This window comes from Gossypium hirsutum, chromosome A07 (assembly GCF_007990345.1).
Source record: "Gossypium hirsutum isolate 1008001.06 chromosome A07, Gossypium_hirsutum_v2.1, whole genome shotgun sequence".
Lineage (NCBI taxonomy): Eukaryota > Viridiplantae > Streptophyta > Magnoliopsida > Malvales > Malvaceae > Gossypium > Gossypium hirsutum.
This window is the reverse complement of record NC_053430.1, coordinates 57,463,263-57,480,167: the sequence shown is the minus strand read 5'-3', so window position 1 is coordinate 57,480,167 and position 16,905 is coordinate 57,463,263. Positions and strand designations below refer to the sequence as shown.

At 36.0% G+C, this 16,905-nt stretch overlaps 1 protein-coding gene across 1 annotated transcript; it reads left to right on the top strand.

Moving 5' to 3' along the window:
• Positions 1-2,287: 2,287 nt before the first annotated feature.
• Positions 2,288-4,330, top strand: LOC107954511 (aspartic proteinase NANA, chloroplast). Its single transcript, XM_041117964.1, has 2 exons — positions 2,288-2,926; positions 3,240-4,330. Exons 1-2 carry the CDS (start codon positions 2,310-2,312, stop codon positions 4,063-4,065), a joined length of 1,443 nt encoding a protein of 480 aa, XP_040973898.1. The 5' UTR covers positions 2,288-2,309; the 3' UTR covers positions 4,066-4,330.
• Positions 4,331-16,905: the final 12,575 nt, after the last annotated feature.

Sequence of the window (16,905 nt, the reverse complement as noted above, 5' to 3'; positions counted from 1 at the left end):
AGATTGTAAGTTATGAATAAGAAGCCCTGCATGGGGATTATTTGTAGATGAAATGTTAGCAATTTGACTGTAAATTGGTTTTAATGGTGAATTCTTGTTCTTTAAGCAGTTGTTGTTGCTGGTTCGAACTAAATGTCTGAGCCTGGAGTTGGTAGCTGATAGTAGGTGAGTTTCAGTTGAGTCCTTAATATTGACTCCTACAAGTCTTTCTAGATAAATCTTTTGTAATCAATGTTCTAGTATCAATGAATCGGTACTTGAATGACTATTGAAAATATGTATGAGATCTTGATATAGTGTCCTCGTGAGTCTGGTATGTAATGGACTATAGGTATGGATGCATATGATTTTGTGAAGCTGTATATGTGGGTCTAAGATGTATACTATGATATGTGATTGTGTGGTGTGGTGTGGTGCGTGTGTGAAACGTGTACTGAGCATAATTTGGTTAAAAAAATGAGTATAGCCTATTTGAATTGGTACCTATGTTAGATATGTGAGGTGTGATTGATAAAGATGGGGATATAGGGTGTAACTGAGTGTTGAAAGGTTTTGAGATGTGGGTTTTGACACCACGATGGTTCTTAATGAAGTCCGTTGGAAAAATAACAACGAGTTACAATATGATTTATTTCTCTTACAATTTAATCAATACCTTGGATTTATTTTTCACAACATACGTGTCTTTTCAATTACCTTAAGTATCTGTCTTCACCCTCTACTAACACTGATAATTTCTATTTTATGACCTTATCAAATTCTAACACATTTACTCTCGATTTAACACTCTTCTCAACTTCGGGGTATTAGGGATGCTAGATTTCTCCCTCCTCTTTAAAATAATAATTCACCCTCAAAATTTACCTGACTCAAATAGTTGAGGATATTGTCTCATAGCTTCTTCACTTTCCCATGTTGTTTCTTCAACATTACGGTGTCTTCATAATATACTTTGACCATGCCTCAATGTGCGTATGTTGGGTGTAACACCCTCAACCCGACCCGATTCACCGAATCTAGATATCGAGTGTTACTAAACAATACAAAACATTTAATGAAAACATACTACATTTTCTCATTTAATTTAAACCTATTATTAGAAATTTCAAAAAGAAGAACTTAACATTTGGAAAGTTAAAGTAGAATATATGATAAATAATTCATTATATCAAATTTGATACAAATCTTTACGAGTTAGAAACTATTTCAAGACAAACTCTAAGGCGTGTTCAAAACTCCACCACATATCCACTGTATGCATAACAGCTCACCTCGCCACAGCTTTGGTGTACTCCTGGTGTTGTCCCTCCAAGCGAAGTCTCTCCTCAATTCCTAAAAAGAAATAACAAATATTGTAAGTACAGAAGTACTTATGAACTCATTATAAGTCAGTTATCATACCATTATCATACTTAATCTTTCCTACCTTGTTTGCTGAGGAATCCTTCCAATCATTCTATAAATCTCTTGTCCCATAATAATATTAACTCAGTAATAATATTAATCTAATAACTCTTTTCAAATTTTCCTCAAAATTTCACAATGTGTTTTCTTGAAATAATACTATTCAAAATTGAAAATTTGGGGCGTTAGACCATGCTCTCAACCTTCTCTTTGCCAAGGCTTTTGAAGTTGTTGAGGGCTTTTTTTCTTGCTAGGGATCATGGTTATCGTCAACTTATTATAAAAATTTGCTACTAATTTGCTCTTCCTATTAGGCTTATCGCCAAACTTTGGACTTATTCTTTATATAATCGTTGGAGAGGTTGATGGTGTTTGTGTTGATTTTGATTTTGATTTTGTTAGAATTCATTATATTCCTAGGTTAACCAATGGAGTTGGTCACAGTCTCGCCCATTGAACTCTAAATGATGGTTGCTCTTTTGATTTTTGTTTGGACAATTTAGATATCATTCATTGGTTGCTGTTGGATGAAGATATTATTGCTTAATTTATTTTATGGCCTTACATGCCTTTGCTTTTTTTTTTTATAAAAAAAGAACATATATTTAAAGAAAAAAAACTAGAATGATAAAGAAATACACATAACATGATTAAAATAGGAAAAAAATAAAATAAAAGAAAGGCCTACATTTAATTTATAGTTATTTTCTCCCATCCCATTTATGTTTTATATATAAGGTATGAAATTTTCAAATGCACTATTTTTAAAATTACATGACACTATGCCTTAGGATATCCGCAAGAGTTGCTTGAATCTCTCTCTGGTTTCTCTTTTCCATTTTCTTTTCCTCCCTCTTTATTTTTTTCTTTAACTAATGTTTTGTTTTCGTTTTCACCCTTCAAAGATGGAGAGTTCCATCATCTTCATTTTCCTTTCACTATCACTGTTTTCCAATAATTGTAATTTCTTCTCTCAAGTTCATGCTTCCAAATACAATCATGGAAAGGTTAAGTTCAAGCTAATCCATAGGCATTCACCCAAGTTAGGAAAAATGTCTGGAACAACCCTTGGACCTCCGAGTAGCTCAAGGGAACGTATAAAACAATTGATACACAGCGACACTGCTCGGCTACGTGCGATTTCACATAGGTTGGTCCCAAGAAGAAAGAATTTTCAGGTCGAGACATTGCGTAGTAGCAATTTGGTTGAGCTTCCAATGCGATCGGCTGCAGATATTGGGACTGGACAATACTTTGTTTCGTTTCGAATCGGGAGCCCGCCGAGGAAGTTTATTATGATAGCTGATACGGGAAGTACTGTTACATGGATGAAATGCAAATACAATTGCAAAACTTGTTTCGATGATAGGATCCATCATCATGAAAGGATATTTAACCCTAAAACATCACGTACTTTTATTCCAATTCCATGCTTCTCCAGTATGTGCAAGCAGGATCTTGCTCGATCTTTCTCTTTGCAAAAATGTCATCGGTCGACATCTCCTTGTGCCTATGATTTCAGGTTGATCAATCACCTTTTAATTTATATTGTGAAGTTGATATGGACATTTCTCTTTTACAATTATTTATTTTACTTGGTTGAGTAAAAAAATAGAATAATGGAAAGAGAAATTTAAAAAGGAAAATAAATTTTGAGTGCTTGATAAAATAGAATAATGTAGTAACATTTTGGTTAAAGGGGTGAAGTAAAATATACTTTTCTTCACCATTGACTTCGACTATTTAAGTAAAATATTGATGTTGTACTGAATTATTAGTTACACTCAAGCTTATCGTTGTTCCTATTTAGTAATTAACCTTACGATTGTTCGTAGGTACTCCGATGGCACAAAAGTTCTCGGGATCTTCGGCAATGATACAGTTATAGTACGCCTTACCAATGGCAAAAAGATTAAAGTGCCGGATGTAATGATAGGGTGTAGCGAGACAATAGTTGGAAACTTCCACGACATTGATGGAGTAATGGGGTTAGGTTTTGACCAGCATTCATTCGCAGTGAAAGCAGCTGAGAAGTTTGGAAACAAGTTTTCGTATTGCTTGGTTGATCATCTGAGCCCAAGTGACCTCGTTAACTTCCTTGTTTTCGGCGAAGTGGATGATTCAACATTACCGGAAATGCAATACACGGAGTTGTTCCTCGGAATAGTGAATCCCTATTACGCTGTAAACGTGTCTGGAATCTCCATCGATGGTGAAATGCTGGCTATCCCATCATACGCGTGGGATCTTAAGAGCGGTGGCGGGTTTATTGTGGACTCAGGTTCGAGTTTAACTCACCTAGTGGAACCCGTGTTCAATCAAGTCATCGCTGCTTTCCAGGCTCCGATTAGCAAATTCAAGAAACTGTCATTGAGCGTGGGGCCGTCGGAGCCGGAATATTGTTTCGGTGATGTTGGCTATAAGGAGTCTCTCATGCCGAAACTGGAGGTCCATTTCGCTGACGGAGCTAAGTTAACGCCTCCGGTGAAAAGCTACGTGATTGATGCTGCGGAAGGGATCAAGTGCCTTGGGTTCGTCCCCACGCGTTGGCCTGGACCGTCTGTGATTGGCAATATTTTGCAGCAAAATCATTTGTGGGAATTCGATCTTTTAAATGGCAAGTTGGGATTTGCTCCTTCTAGCTGTACATTTGATGACTGAAAAAGGGACCAAAACTAGAAGCCATTGGAGTTGTCATATAACAGGCAATAATCCAATTTATTGCAGGGTTAGAATGATAGAATGTAAATGATATATCTATTCTTCCAAGTTAGGAAAAAGGAAAATAGAAATTCGTAATGTTATTACGGAGCTCAAGGATTCGAGTTATTGAAGTGGTAAGTTTGAGCAACTTAGAGCTCAAGCAGGTTATGTCAATATTTTTTTTTATTTTAATATGATATATGATATTTTATTTCTTTTCTAATTACTTAAAAAAATTAGTTTTGTATCAATCCGGTTTTTGCCCAATTTCATACAGATTTTTCTTAACTTATGAGAGTAGTTTCTTGGAGTTTATTAAATAGACTGGTTAAGGGGATGAATTAGAAAATTTAATAATTAAGAAGATTGTAATGTAAATGTGAAAATATTTATAAATATATATATATATGATTTGGAGAGTTAAAAGTAGTTTAATAAAAATATCCATTTGAAAAACGGTTGGAGGGAATCCATTTTCACGATTATTTTCCAAAAATTTTCAAATTTCTCTCTAACTTTCCTCTCAACCAAACTTTCATTTTAGATTGATAAGTTGATTTTCTATATCTACACAAGTTTGAAAAGATAAATTTTGAACTTTTCCATTCTTCTTTTTTAGCTCACATTTGACTTCTGAAACAGTGGAGGAGTAGATTTTATTATTATTATTATTATTATTATTATTATTATTATTATTATTATTATTATTATTATTTCTTGGCTTCATTTTGATTTCTACAGCAAGGTAAAGTGTTTTCTAATATCTATTCGTAATTTTAAATTTGATTTTTTATTTTTATCTTCATTCTCTCCATTTTTAAGTATTTTTAAAGTTAGAGTGACAGGACTTCGATTCCTGCTTTCATATTGTTTTTGGTTTAAATGAGTATTCGATGGTGTGGATTAGCTTAGTATCTAGTTAAAATATAATTTGAATCATGGTTTCTTAGAGATGTCATTATTGGAGGTTGAGAAGGTTTTGGAGAGAGAAATGGAATTAGTTGCTATGGTAGTTGGGTTTTGGAAGTGTATTAGTTCTTGTTAATGTTTTTTAAATTAAATTTTATGTTTATTTGGGCTTACACCTGCTCATAGGTCGGGCCACTCAGCTCGATTTGAAAGCTTGCATAAAAAGTGAGAGGATTTAAATAAAAATATAGGCACCAAAAATGGGTTTAAACAAAAAAAAAACCCGTTTTAAAAACAGGTCTAGCCTCAGGTAAGGCATTTTTTACCCGATCCTGGCCCGAATTCAATAAATAACAAAAAAAACTGCTATTTTTTGTTATTTTAATGATATTTTCTTGTTGTTTTCTCTCTATTTTGCCACTATTTCACTATTATGTTACTATTACTTTTGTTGTTATTGTTTGGATATTATATAACACTTATTTTATTGTTAATTTTGTTATTATTTTAGAGACATTTTCTTGTTAAGTTGTATTTATCTTAGTATTATTTAAGTATACATATTTTTTTAAATTTATTTTCAATTTATTCGAAAATATTTATTTTAAATTTTTTAATATTTCTGATGTATTATATATATTTAAAAATTATGTAAAATAATAACATAATATAAAAAATTTAATATAGGCAGGCTGGGTCAGACTTATCCATGCTCGCATCATTCCCCCTTCTTCAAGGCGATTTGTCCCCAAATCGTCACCTACATCAAAAGGGGATAAGTCAATAACATTGAAGCTAGCACTTATTCCATACTCATCTAGAAGGTCTAACTTATAAGAATTTTCGTTGATCCTTTCCAAGACTTGGAAAGGACCGTCTCCTCTTGGCAGTAGCTTAGACCTCCTTTGTTCTGGAAACCTTTCCTTACGTATATGGATCCAAACCCAATCACCAGGTTCGAATACGACTCGTTTGTGTCCCTTATTTTCCTTATGAGCATATTGCTCGGTCCTCCTCTCAATATTCTCCTTAACTCTTTGATGAAGCTGTTTCACAAAGCCAGCCTTTCGCTTACCATCTACATACACTAGTTGGTTAGAAAGCAAAGGAACTTGATTTAAAGGAGTTAAAGGATTGAAACCGTATACCACTTCGAAAGGAGAATGCTTAGTAGCTGAATGAACTGAACGATTGTAGGTGAATTCGATGTGCGACAAGCATTCCTCCTACGTCTTCAAGTTTTTCCTAATGATGGCCCACAGTAAGGTCAATAAGACCCGATTGACTACCTCCATTTGACCATCCGTTTGGGTGTGGTACGTTGTAGAAAACAAAAGCTTGGTGACAAGCTTGTTGTACAAGGTTCTCCAAAAATGGCTAAGAAACTTGGCATCTTGATCGGAGACGATGGTCCTCAGCACTCCATGCAACTGAACAATTTCCTTAAAAAACAAGTTAGCAGCATTTAAAGCATCATCAGTTTTATGACATGCAATGAAATGGGCCATTTTAGAAAATCTATCTACAACGACAAAGATAGAGTCTTTTCCACTTTTGGTTCTAGGAAGCCCTAGAATGAAATCCATAGAGATATCTACCCACAGTGTTTCTAGTATTGGCAATGGTGTATACAAACTGTGTGGCTTGATTCATGACTTGGCTTTCTTGCAAGCAATGCAATGCTCACACACTTTAGTTACGTCGGGCCTCATCTTCAGCAAATAAAAATGTTATTGGAAGGTAGCCAAGGTTTTGGATATACCAAAGTGGCCCATAAGTCCTCCGCTATGTGACTCGTTGACTAGCACGTCTCGAACCAAACCTTGGGGTATGCATAACTTACCTTCGTGAAATAGGTAGCCATCTTCTTGATAATACTTTTCAAAAGTGCCTTGCACACACGACTTATACACTTCACCAAAATCAATGTCAGTTTCCTAAAAATCTTTCAAGTAGGCAAACCCAAGCAATTTAGCATTTAGATGATTAATGAGGGCATACTTCGTGACAACGCATCCGCAACTATGTTCTCCTTACCTTTCTTGTATTTGATCATGTAGGAAAATGACTCAAGGAACTCCACCTATTTAGCATGGCGCTTGGTCAGCTTGTTTTGTCCCTTAAGGTGCTTCAAAGCTTCGTGATCTGTATGTATAACAAATTCCTTAGGCCAAAGATAGTGTTGCCATGTCTCCAACGCCCGAATTAAAGCATACATCTCTTTATCATATGTGAGATAATTGAGAGTGACCCATTTGAGTTTCTCATTGAAATAGGCAATAGGTCACCCATCTTGAGTCAAGACCGCTCCGATTCCTATCCTTGAAGCGTCATATTCAACTTCAAAAGTTTTATTAAAATCAGGCGGAGACAACAATTGAGCGTTAGTCAAACATAACTTGATTTTATTAAAAGAAATTTCTTGTTCATCAATCCAATTGAATGGAGAATTTTTCTCTATAATACCTTTTAAGGGGGCAACTAAGGTGCTAAAATTTGATACAAACCTTCTATAAAAGCTTCCTAGTCCATGAAATCTCCTTACTTGGTTGATGTTCGTAGGACGTGGCCAATCTTGAATCGCTTTGATTTTCTCTTGATCGACTTCGAGCCCATCAGCACTCACTACAAATCCTAAAAACACAACTTTATTAGTACAAAAAGAACATTTCTTAAGATTACCAAAGAGAACTTCCTTACGCAAAACTTCCAACACAACACGCAAATGTTGAACGTGGTTTTCCAAATAATTGTTGTATATTAAAATATCATCAAAGTAAACCATGCAAAACTTACTAATGAAAGCATGCAATACATGGTTCATTAAACACATAAATGTACTAGGAGCATTAGTAAGGTCGAACGACATTACTAGCCATTCATACAAACCATATTTTTTCTTGAAGGTGGCCTTCCACTCATCTCCCCCCTCATGCGAATTTAATGATAGCCACTCTTTAAGTTAATTTTCGAGAATAGTTGGGCTCCACTTAGCTCGTCGAACATGTCATCGAGTCAAGGGATGGGGTACCTATACTTGATGGTGATCATATTGATGGCGTGGCAATCGGCACACATGCTCCATGAGCCATATTTTTTGGCACTAGTAAAACGGGCTCCGCAAATGGGCTCAAGCTTTATTGGATATATCCTTTTTCCATCAAATCAATAACTTGCCTTTGCAATTCTTTCGTCTCCTAGGGATTACTTCGATAGGCTAGTCGGTTCGGAATCATTGCTCCAGGCATGAATTCGATTTGATGCTCAATGCCTCGAATGGGAGGCAATTCGCTTGGTACTTCCTCTGGAAACACGTCTTCAAAATCCTATAGCAAATAAACAATTGAAGAGGGCAAGGTATCATCAATTTCGTTAGTTTCAAAAAGACCTTCCTTGTACATAAGTACAAGAATGGGCTGCCTCATCAAAAGTAATTTCCTCACTTCTATTTTCCTTGCATAAACGCTTATTTTTTTCATTTTCACTTACTTTTTGCTTTTATTTTTCCACTCGAGTTTTTGAGTCACTATTTTCAATTTTTCCTCTTTTTTTTAATTTTATTTTCCTTTTCTTTCTCATTCTTTTTTTTTTGTTCTTTTTCTTTTGGTTTTTCTACAGATTGTTTCAACTTGAGCTAGTCCTCGTACACTTATTTCAGGGTGAGGGGTGCTAGGGCTACATTCTTTCCTAAGTGTTTAAAAGTATATCTATTTGTGTACCCGTCGTGTATTACTCGTCGGTCAAATTACCATGGATGCCCCAATAGAAGATGTCCCGCATGCATTGGCACCACATCGCACACCACCTCATCTTGGTACTTGTCAATTGAAAATGCCACTACAGCTTGCTTGGTCCCTTTAAGTTCACCACCATAATTGAGCCATTGCAATTTTTAGGTGTTAAGATGCATAGTTGTGGCTAAACCAAGTTTCTCCACTAGCATGCTGCTTGCGGCATTGGTGCAACTTTCTTCGTCGATTATCATGCTGTACACATTGCTTTGGACGTGGCAACAAGTGTGGAAGAGTTTTCCCGTTGCTGCTCGTCTTCAACACTTTGAATGCTTAAACTTCTTTTGACAACAAGAATCTCACCTTCAACAGGATATTCTAGTTCTTCTTCTTCGTTTGTGGGGTTTTCAAGCTCTTCCTACTTTTTTTCTTTAGATTCAATTTCGCTGTTTGGCCTAACCACTATATCTCGTCGGTTGGGACATTGACTGGCTATGTGTCCCCTCCCGTGACACTTAAAACATTTTATATCCCTAGATTGATTAGGGACAGAATCATTCTTACCCTTACTTGTCTCGCCACTTGGCTGATTGGGCTTGGTAGCTACAATGGGCTCTTTGGAACGAATAGGGGCTTTGTTACTTCCTTGACTCCACTTAGTTGTAGAGGAAATAGAATAAGGATAGCTGAATCCCTTCCGTTTTAATTGCTTTTCCACCTTAATGGCCATATGGACCATGTCTATAACTTCGACATAGTGTTGTAATTCCATTATGTTGGCGATGTCGCGGTTCAAACTAGCGAGAAATCTAGCCATTGTTGCCTCACGATCTTTCTCGATGTTGGCTCGGATCATGGCCACTTCTATTTCTTTATAGTAATCCTCGACACTTGTGGTTGCCTTGGGTAAGGTTTTGCAACTGTTGGTACAAGTCTCGGTGATAGTAAAATGGAATGAAATGTTTTCTCATAACTGCCTTCATCTTGGTCCAAGTCTAGATGTGTCTCTCCTCGTTCCTCCTTCGACTCGTCACAAGTTGATTCCACCATACGATAGCATAATTTGAGAACTCTATGGCTGCGAGCTTCACTTTCTTGCTCTCTAAGTAATTGTGGCACTCGAAGACAAGTTCAATTTTCTTTTCCCACTCTAAATACGCCTCAGGGTTATTTTTCCCTTAGAATGGGGGTATAGCCATGTTGATGTTTTTAAGGCTATTGTCTACTCGATCTCTTTCTCTGAGAGGCCGATTCTGTTGGCCTTGTCACCTTCCGCATTGAGTCAATGCTTGGTCACTCTCCACATCACTTGGATCGTAAGGGTCATCTTTATTGAACCTTGCACGTCCTCGTTCCCTTCTTGGATTTTGAGGAGCTCTTTCTTGCTGGCCTCGTTCTTTAACACAGTCCAAGCATTCTAAGATGTGTTCGAGCTTTCTATCGAACATGCATTCCATTTCACGCATAAGAGCTTAGAGTGTTAAGTCAGGCACTCCTCCACCAACAACATTTCGAACGGGATGCATACCACCACCGTCCATTGGATTCCTTTCCGGACTCCTTGACATGTATTTAATCACACAACAAATCTCACAATTTCTCTCTCAAAGAAATTTCACACCCTTTTGTCTTTTATATACTCTAATAGTCTCACCGCACTCTTGCATTTTTCCACTTAAGTTCACCTCTCTAACTTCTCAATGGACTATTTAGACAAATCAACAATCGTTGTAGAGTCGGCTTGCAAAAGTGATGTTCAGTTTGGATAGGAATTGATGTTAGGACAAAAGGGTAGGCTAGAAACAAAGTGAGGGGATTTCAAGTGTGGCTGAAATTGGTAAGTTGATAAATAAGTAGAATTAGGCAGAAGAGCTTTGTACAACTAGTTTCACTTTTTTTTTATATTTTCGTGACCCATTTTTTTTAACATTTCAAATTTGTACTCCAAAAATATATATTCTCTTTTTTTTCATGAAATATTTTTTCAAAATTTTTTTTATTTTTGAGAGTGAGAAAACGTCAAGAACTTACTTAATTTTGGCTAGCTCTGATACCAAATGATACGAGCTCGGCTCAATGATAATTCGAGTCATTTAGATTGCCTGATCATAAAATTAAGTAAGAATAGGTTGTTTGCAAACGAGGTTTGAAATTAAGGAAGATAAGCTGAAACAATATGGTTTTGAAATGGTTAAGGGAACAATGAAATAGCTTCGATTCAAGCTAAAGTATGAACCAAGAAAATAGACTATGTTGACCCGAAACTTATGGTAGTACTTAGGTTGTAAAACAATAGAAATGGCAGAGATAAGTTAAGGAAAACTTTGACCCATTATCTATGATAGATAGGAACTATAGGTATAGGTGAACACCACACTTGTGCAAGTGATAAGTTCAAAGAAAAGACGGGATTGACACCATAAGACTTGTCTTGATAAGTCAATTCAGTCTAGAGAGAACTATGAGAGTTGAATACTCACAATAAGTATAATATTCATTAAAAATGGCAAAAGTCCCTACAAAGTGAAATGAGCTAAGTATTTATACGCTGAGCTAAATCCAGCTAAATGGACACTTGATATCATCCTAATTAACCTATTAACAAGCTGACTTAACTCTCAAAATTAATTTACAAGGCTCTTATCAAATCCTAGGCCTAGGTGATGCCAATGGATAAGCTGATTAGCATTCCCAATTCAGCTATTTTAATTAGATTAAATGAGCTTGAGTTGAATTCTTCAAGTAGAAGATCGATCATGGGTGTGAATAAGCTTAGATTCTCCTTGGGAAGCTGAAATGTGCAGTTGCCAATTAATTGGAGTTGTGGCGCACGAACAACCCTTTTAGTGTGAACAATTGAAGTTGTTGAGCCTTTAGGTGTGAGCGGCCAGAATTGATCAGCCTCAAAAGTGTGAAAACACTTGTTAGCTGAATAAACCAATATGAATAGCCATTGGCCTTTGATCTCCATGAAAAGACACTTGGAGAAGTTCAAAACAGTAACTTTGTTTTTTAATTGAGCTCCTTGTCCATTGATCTCTATGAATAGTCACTTGGAAAAGATTAGTCAGTAGCTCCCTTTAATGCCGTTCCTTGAACTTGCGCTAGCTGATTCAGCTGGTGTGAACACCTATAAGTAACAATAAAATTGGTTAAGGACATATTAAAAACTTATTTAAATTGTCTAAGCTTATGACACATTAAGTAGTTGTATTAACTAGAACAAATTAAACAAACTTAAGACATATTAAATAGCTGAACTAATTAGAACATATTAATTAACTTAAGACATATTAATTACTGAATCTTAGCCATGCTCGCATCAGAAATGGTATGTTTTAAGTGTGGTTGAAGTGTGTTTTAGGTCATGTGAATGTTTGAGGAATTGGTGTGTCTTGGTATGCAAGATTTGGTTTGAAATGGCTTGTTTTTTAGGTAAAATATGTTTCACACGGCCTAGGACAAGGGATCTTCACATGGCCGTGTGCGGTCGTGTGTCATTATTGTTTTAGGTATAAGTCTCACATAGAATGAGACACGACTTGCGACACGACCATGTGAATTAAGTCAGTATGTAACATGGTCTAACACATGGCCTATGACATGATCGTGTCACCCAACATCGAATGCACACACGGTTTGGTACACAGCTTGTGACACAATTGTGTATTCCTATTTTGAATACCCACACGGGTAGACACACAGGCTGGGACACGGCCGTGTGTCTAGATTTCAAATGTCCACACAGTCTAGTCTATGTTAAACGGCCTGGCCGCGCAGTCATGTGACCATTTTTTTCCAAATTTTCATGTTTTCTCTAAAATTTTCTGTTTTGTTTCAAATTGATCCTTGATTGTTTCCAAGTTATTTTTGGGGCCTTGAAGGCTTGGTTTAAGTCTAAATTGTGTATTTTTACTATGATTATGTTGAACTATTAGATGTTGATATTTCGTTGTATAATTATTTTTGTTTTGAAGTTAAACTTTCTAAGTTGTATAGGAATGTTCCGTAACCCTAATCTTGTGACAGAGACGGCTTAAGGGTGTTACAACATACGAATCCAAATGTGGGTTTAAACTTCTTTAAATTTGTGAAATTGATTGTTAATTAAAATAAATGTGTTAATGCTAAATATTTGTATAAGTATTTTTGAAATGCAAAAATATGTGAATACACTATGTATTCAAAAGGATTGATAAATCTGTTAAAAATAAGGATTCCAAGAAAGTGATTCTAAACCTTTAGATTTGTGATGTTATGAATGTGATTGTATGTTTTATTGTTAAATGAGATATCATGTTTTCCTTACATGCATGTATTGTGATTATATGGTGTTATTTCATAAGCATGAAAAATAATCGTACCCCCGTTTCTGTTGATTATCTTATTCGCATGTTAAGCGTGTCCATTGTCTGATATGTAAAATAAGTCTGAATTGCATGTAAAGCACGCCTACTAAAAATATGATTTTTGTATGTCATATCACATGCATGGGGTTGCGATTATTTTAAAAGGTGGAAGTATTATGTCAGTTTAATAATCTGCATATTCTGGTGGTTTAACCACTTTATCTGGCAGTATATCTACAAATCTGGTGGCTTGACCACAATATTCTGTATCTGGCAGCTTGACTGCATTATCTAGTGACTTGTATACATCAATGGTGTTTTATTGGACAGACGAGTTCTGGGGAACTCAGCTATGGTGTGACGGAGTTGGGTAAGAAAGGTTTTCTGAAAATCTACACTGTTTCTGAAAAAGCTTTACATCGACATCATTGTTATACATACTGATAAATATATATATGTGTGAAATGTGTTTACATAAATTGTTCTGTTATATTTATGATTTATGTCATAAAATCTGTTGTCATATATGTTGACCTACACTGGGTTTGTAATGCCCTTGTACCCGAGACCATCGCCAGATTCGAGCACGAGGTGTTAACGGATTTAATTCATTAATTAAACAGCTCAAACAATTTATTTTAGAATTTCCAGACAAGCTGGCTAACTGCATTACAGTGGCTAAAAAATCCATATCTTGAGTTATGAAACTCGAAATATAATTCCGTAAATTTTCCCTAAAAATAGACTCATATATATACTTACTAAAGTTTTTCTAGAATTTTTGGTTGGGCCAATTAGTACAGTTTATTAGTTAAAGTCTCCCATGTTTTAGGGTTTGGCTACTGTGATCCCTGTGTATTACATATCAGATATCTCTCTGTATAGAGTTTCAATGACTATGCCGTTTGTTTCTAATAAAACTAGGCTCAATAAGGATTTCATACATGTAAGGTACAACTTCTAATTGTTTTTTTAAAATTTATGGTAAATTTTTAAATTTAGAACAGGGGATTCAGAAATTGCTCTGACCCTGTTTCACCAAAATGTAAATATTTCATAAAATATAACTCTTTTACCTATTTTGTTTCTTCCACATGAAAATAGATTCATTAATATTAAACTAAATATTTTATTAATTATCTAATTCTATCTCTACTATTTTTAGTGATTTTTCAAACTCACGTCACTGCTGTTGTGTGATTCTATTTTATAGCCAATTTCACCATTTTATGGATTTCCATAGATTAGTTAACACATTAAGCATACGTGTTATCAAATATAATCTCGATTAGTCACTCCAATAGCTAATCATTCTCAAACATTTTCATGCCATCCATGAGCTATATCATAAGATTATATACACAAAAGGATTATAATGCTATACATGCCATATTCCCAAAATATGCAAGCCACCATACCGAGATGGTCCGTTAATAGTGTGAGCGTGCCTCCGACCGTCCTAATCTCCAAACCGGCTTGTCAAAACTACAAGGAACGGAAGGGAAGGAGTAAGCATAAATGCTTAGTAAGTTCACATGCAAATAACAAAAAACTTAACAAAGCAATTATACCAACCAACATTAGCATAATATCACCAAAACATATATCACATTTCTATTCATCATTCATCGTCTTGCTACATTATTATTGTCGTCTCAAGTCTCAACCTGAGGGTTAAGTACATACTTGTCCAAAGTGCCCATTCCACAAAACTTACCAATACGTCACTTACATCTTGAGTATTCTTCCATTTCACTAGAATTTTACCCGTTGAACACATCGGAATATAACTCGGATACATGGAAAGTTTGCACATATGATACGATCTGCCTCGGAAGAGTCGAGTCATATTAGTGTGCCCGATCGTCGACAAGAAGTTACGTTAGGTTTAATTGAAAGGTTGGATAAGAGAATGAAGGATATTGGTTTTGGTTCGAATTGGAATAGGTAAGGAGAATTGAAAGTTCGGGTTTAGGGTCCGAATAGGTATAGATGAATGGATTGGTTCAATTAGGTAAGAGGGAATTGAAGAAGTGGACGTAATGGTATGAAGGGTAAGAACGAAATGGTATTATGAAATGGTACGAATGGAATGGTCGGTTTAGGTACAATTTGGTAAATGGAGAAATGGGGTTGAACAAAAAGTGCAAACAAGAACCAATACCGATTTGGTATCGACCCGTTGTTTATAGGCTCTTTTAGTTCGGTCTGGGTTTGGTAAAGGAAAACCTCGACCCACTATCTAACAAGATAGGAACCTCGGTATGTTTGAACGCCACACTACGAGTAGTGATAAGTTCGGTTTCGACAAAGGAAAACGGTTGACACAACTAGAACGCTAGGAAGCCAATCGAATCTTTGAACGAAATTTGAGAAAAGTTTTGCCTCACAATTTTGGTAGCATAACATTAACAAAAGTCCAAAAGTTTTTTTACAAAGAAAAATAACAAGTATTTATAGCCTAAAGACTAGCTAACCGAATGGACACTTTACATACTTAATAATTAAGTAAAAGTCTCATGAATGCATCTTGAATATTCTAGAAAGAAGTCCTTTGATGTTCATGACCAGATTTGGCTATAGTGGAGATGTCTTGAAGGTTCTTCATGCTTAAGGAAATGAATCATGAATGAGAGACTCCCTTGGACATTAGCTAGGTTCGGCCAACTTGAGTAATTGAGGCAATCAATTCATGTTATTTGGTGAAAAGTTGGGAATTAATTGAGGAGACTTCATGAGCCAAATTAAGTGTGAATGCCGATTCTTGAAGAGTCCATAGGTGTGAACACTTTGAATTGAAAGGCCATGCCATGTGAACGTAATGTGAACGGAATTTTAAGGTTCATGGAGGGAGATGCTCGGCCACATGTAGGAAGTAATGGGAAGCCTCATTTTAGCCGAATAGTCACTTGGAAAATGAAGAAGTAGCACACCATACATGAATGGAAACATTCATGACCCTTGAACACATTGAATGTGGCCATACATGCACTTAGCCGAACATGCACCTAGGAGATTCAAAGCTCTTAACCGTCCATGCACCTCGAAAAAACAAACATGTTGCTTCATGCTCCATATGTCCATTGAGTTTCTACAAGAAAATGTGAACACAAATGTAAACATTAAATTCGATTATGACAAATTAATTAACATCAATAAACACTTTTAAGACATATTTAATAAAACTAATGTGAACTAAATTTCATATGTGGTTTATTAATTAACTAATTAATGAACTTATTAAATAAAAATTTAATAGCAGTCAAATGAAGTCAGGGTAGTCTTCATGAGCTAGAATTCAACTCATGAACTAAAACCGAGCTAGGCTTGGACTCATGAGCTGGTAGTGAGCTGGACCCGAGCTGGGGAACTGGAAGTGAGTTGATTCCAAGCTAGTGAGCTGGTTTTGAGTTGAATGGGAACTTGCTTTAGCTGGTAGTGAGCTCGATGAGCTGAGTTGGACTTGCAGGTAGTTGCATGGTGAGCTGGAATCAACTTTCTCGGAGTGTCCTAATAGCGTTTCATTCCAAAGTTGAGCTACAAAAGCTGTGATAGACTCCTTAACCTTCTTGGCTCGAGCTCGAGTGACAAGACCTTGTGGTAGCACCATAGAATCCTTGCTCGAACTAGCTAAACCATGGGGTACGATCGCATCAACGTAAGTGCCACATATGTAGCCAAACTACCATGTAACCCTCCCATAAACGAACTCAGACTCAACTCAACGAGTTCGAGTACCTAGTTACATCTCACGAACTTGGACTCAACTCAACGAGTTCGGGCATTCGCATCCATAAGTGAACTCGGAC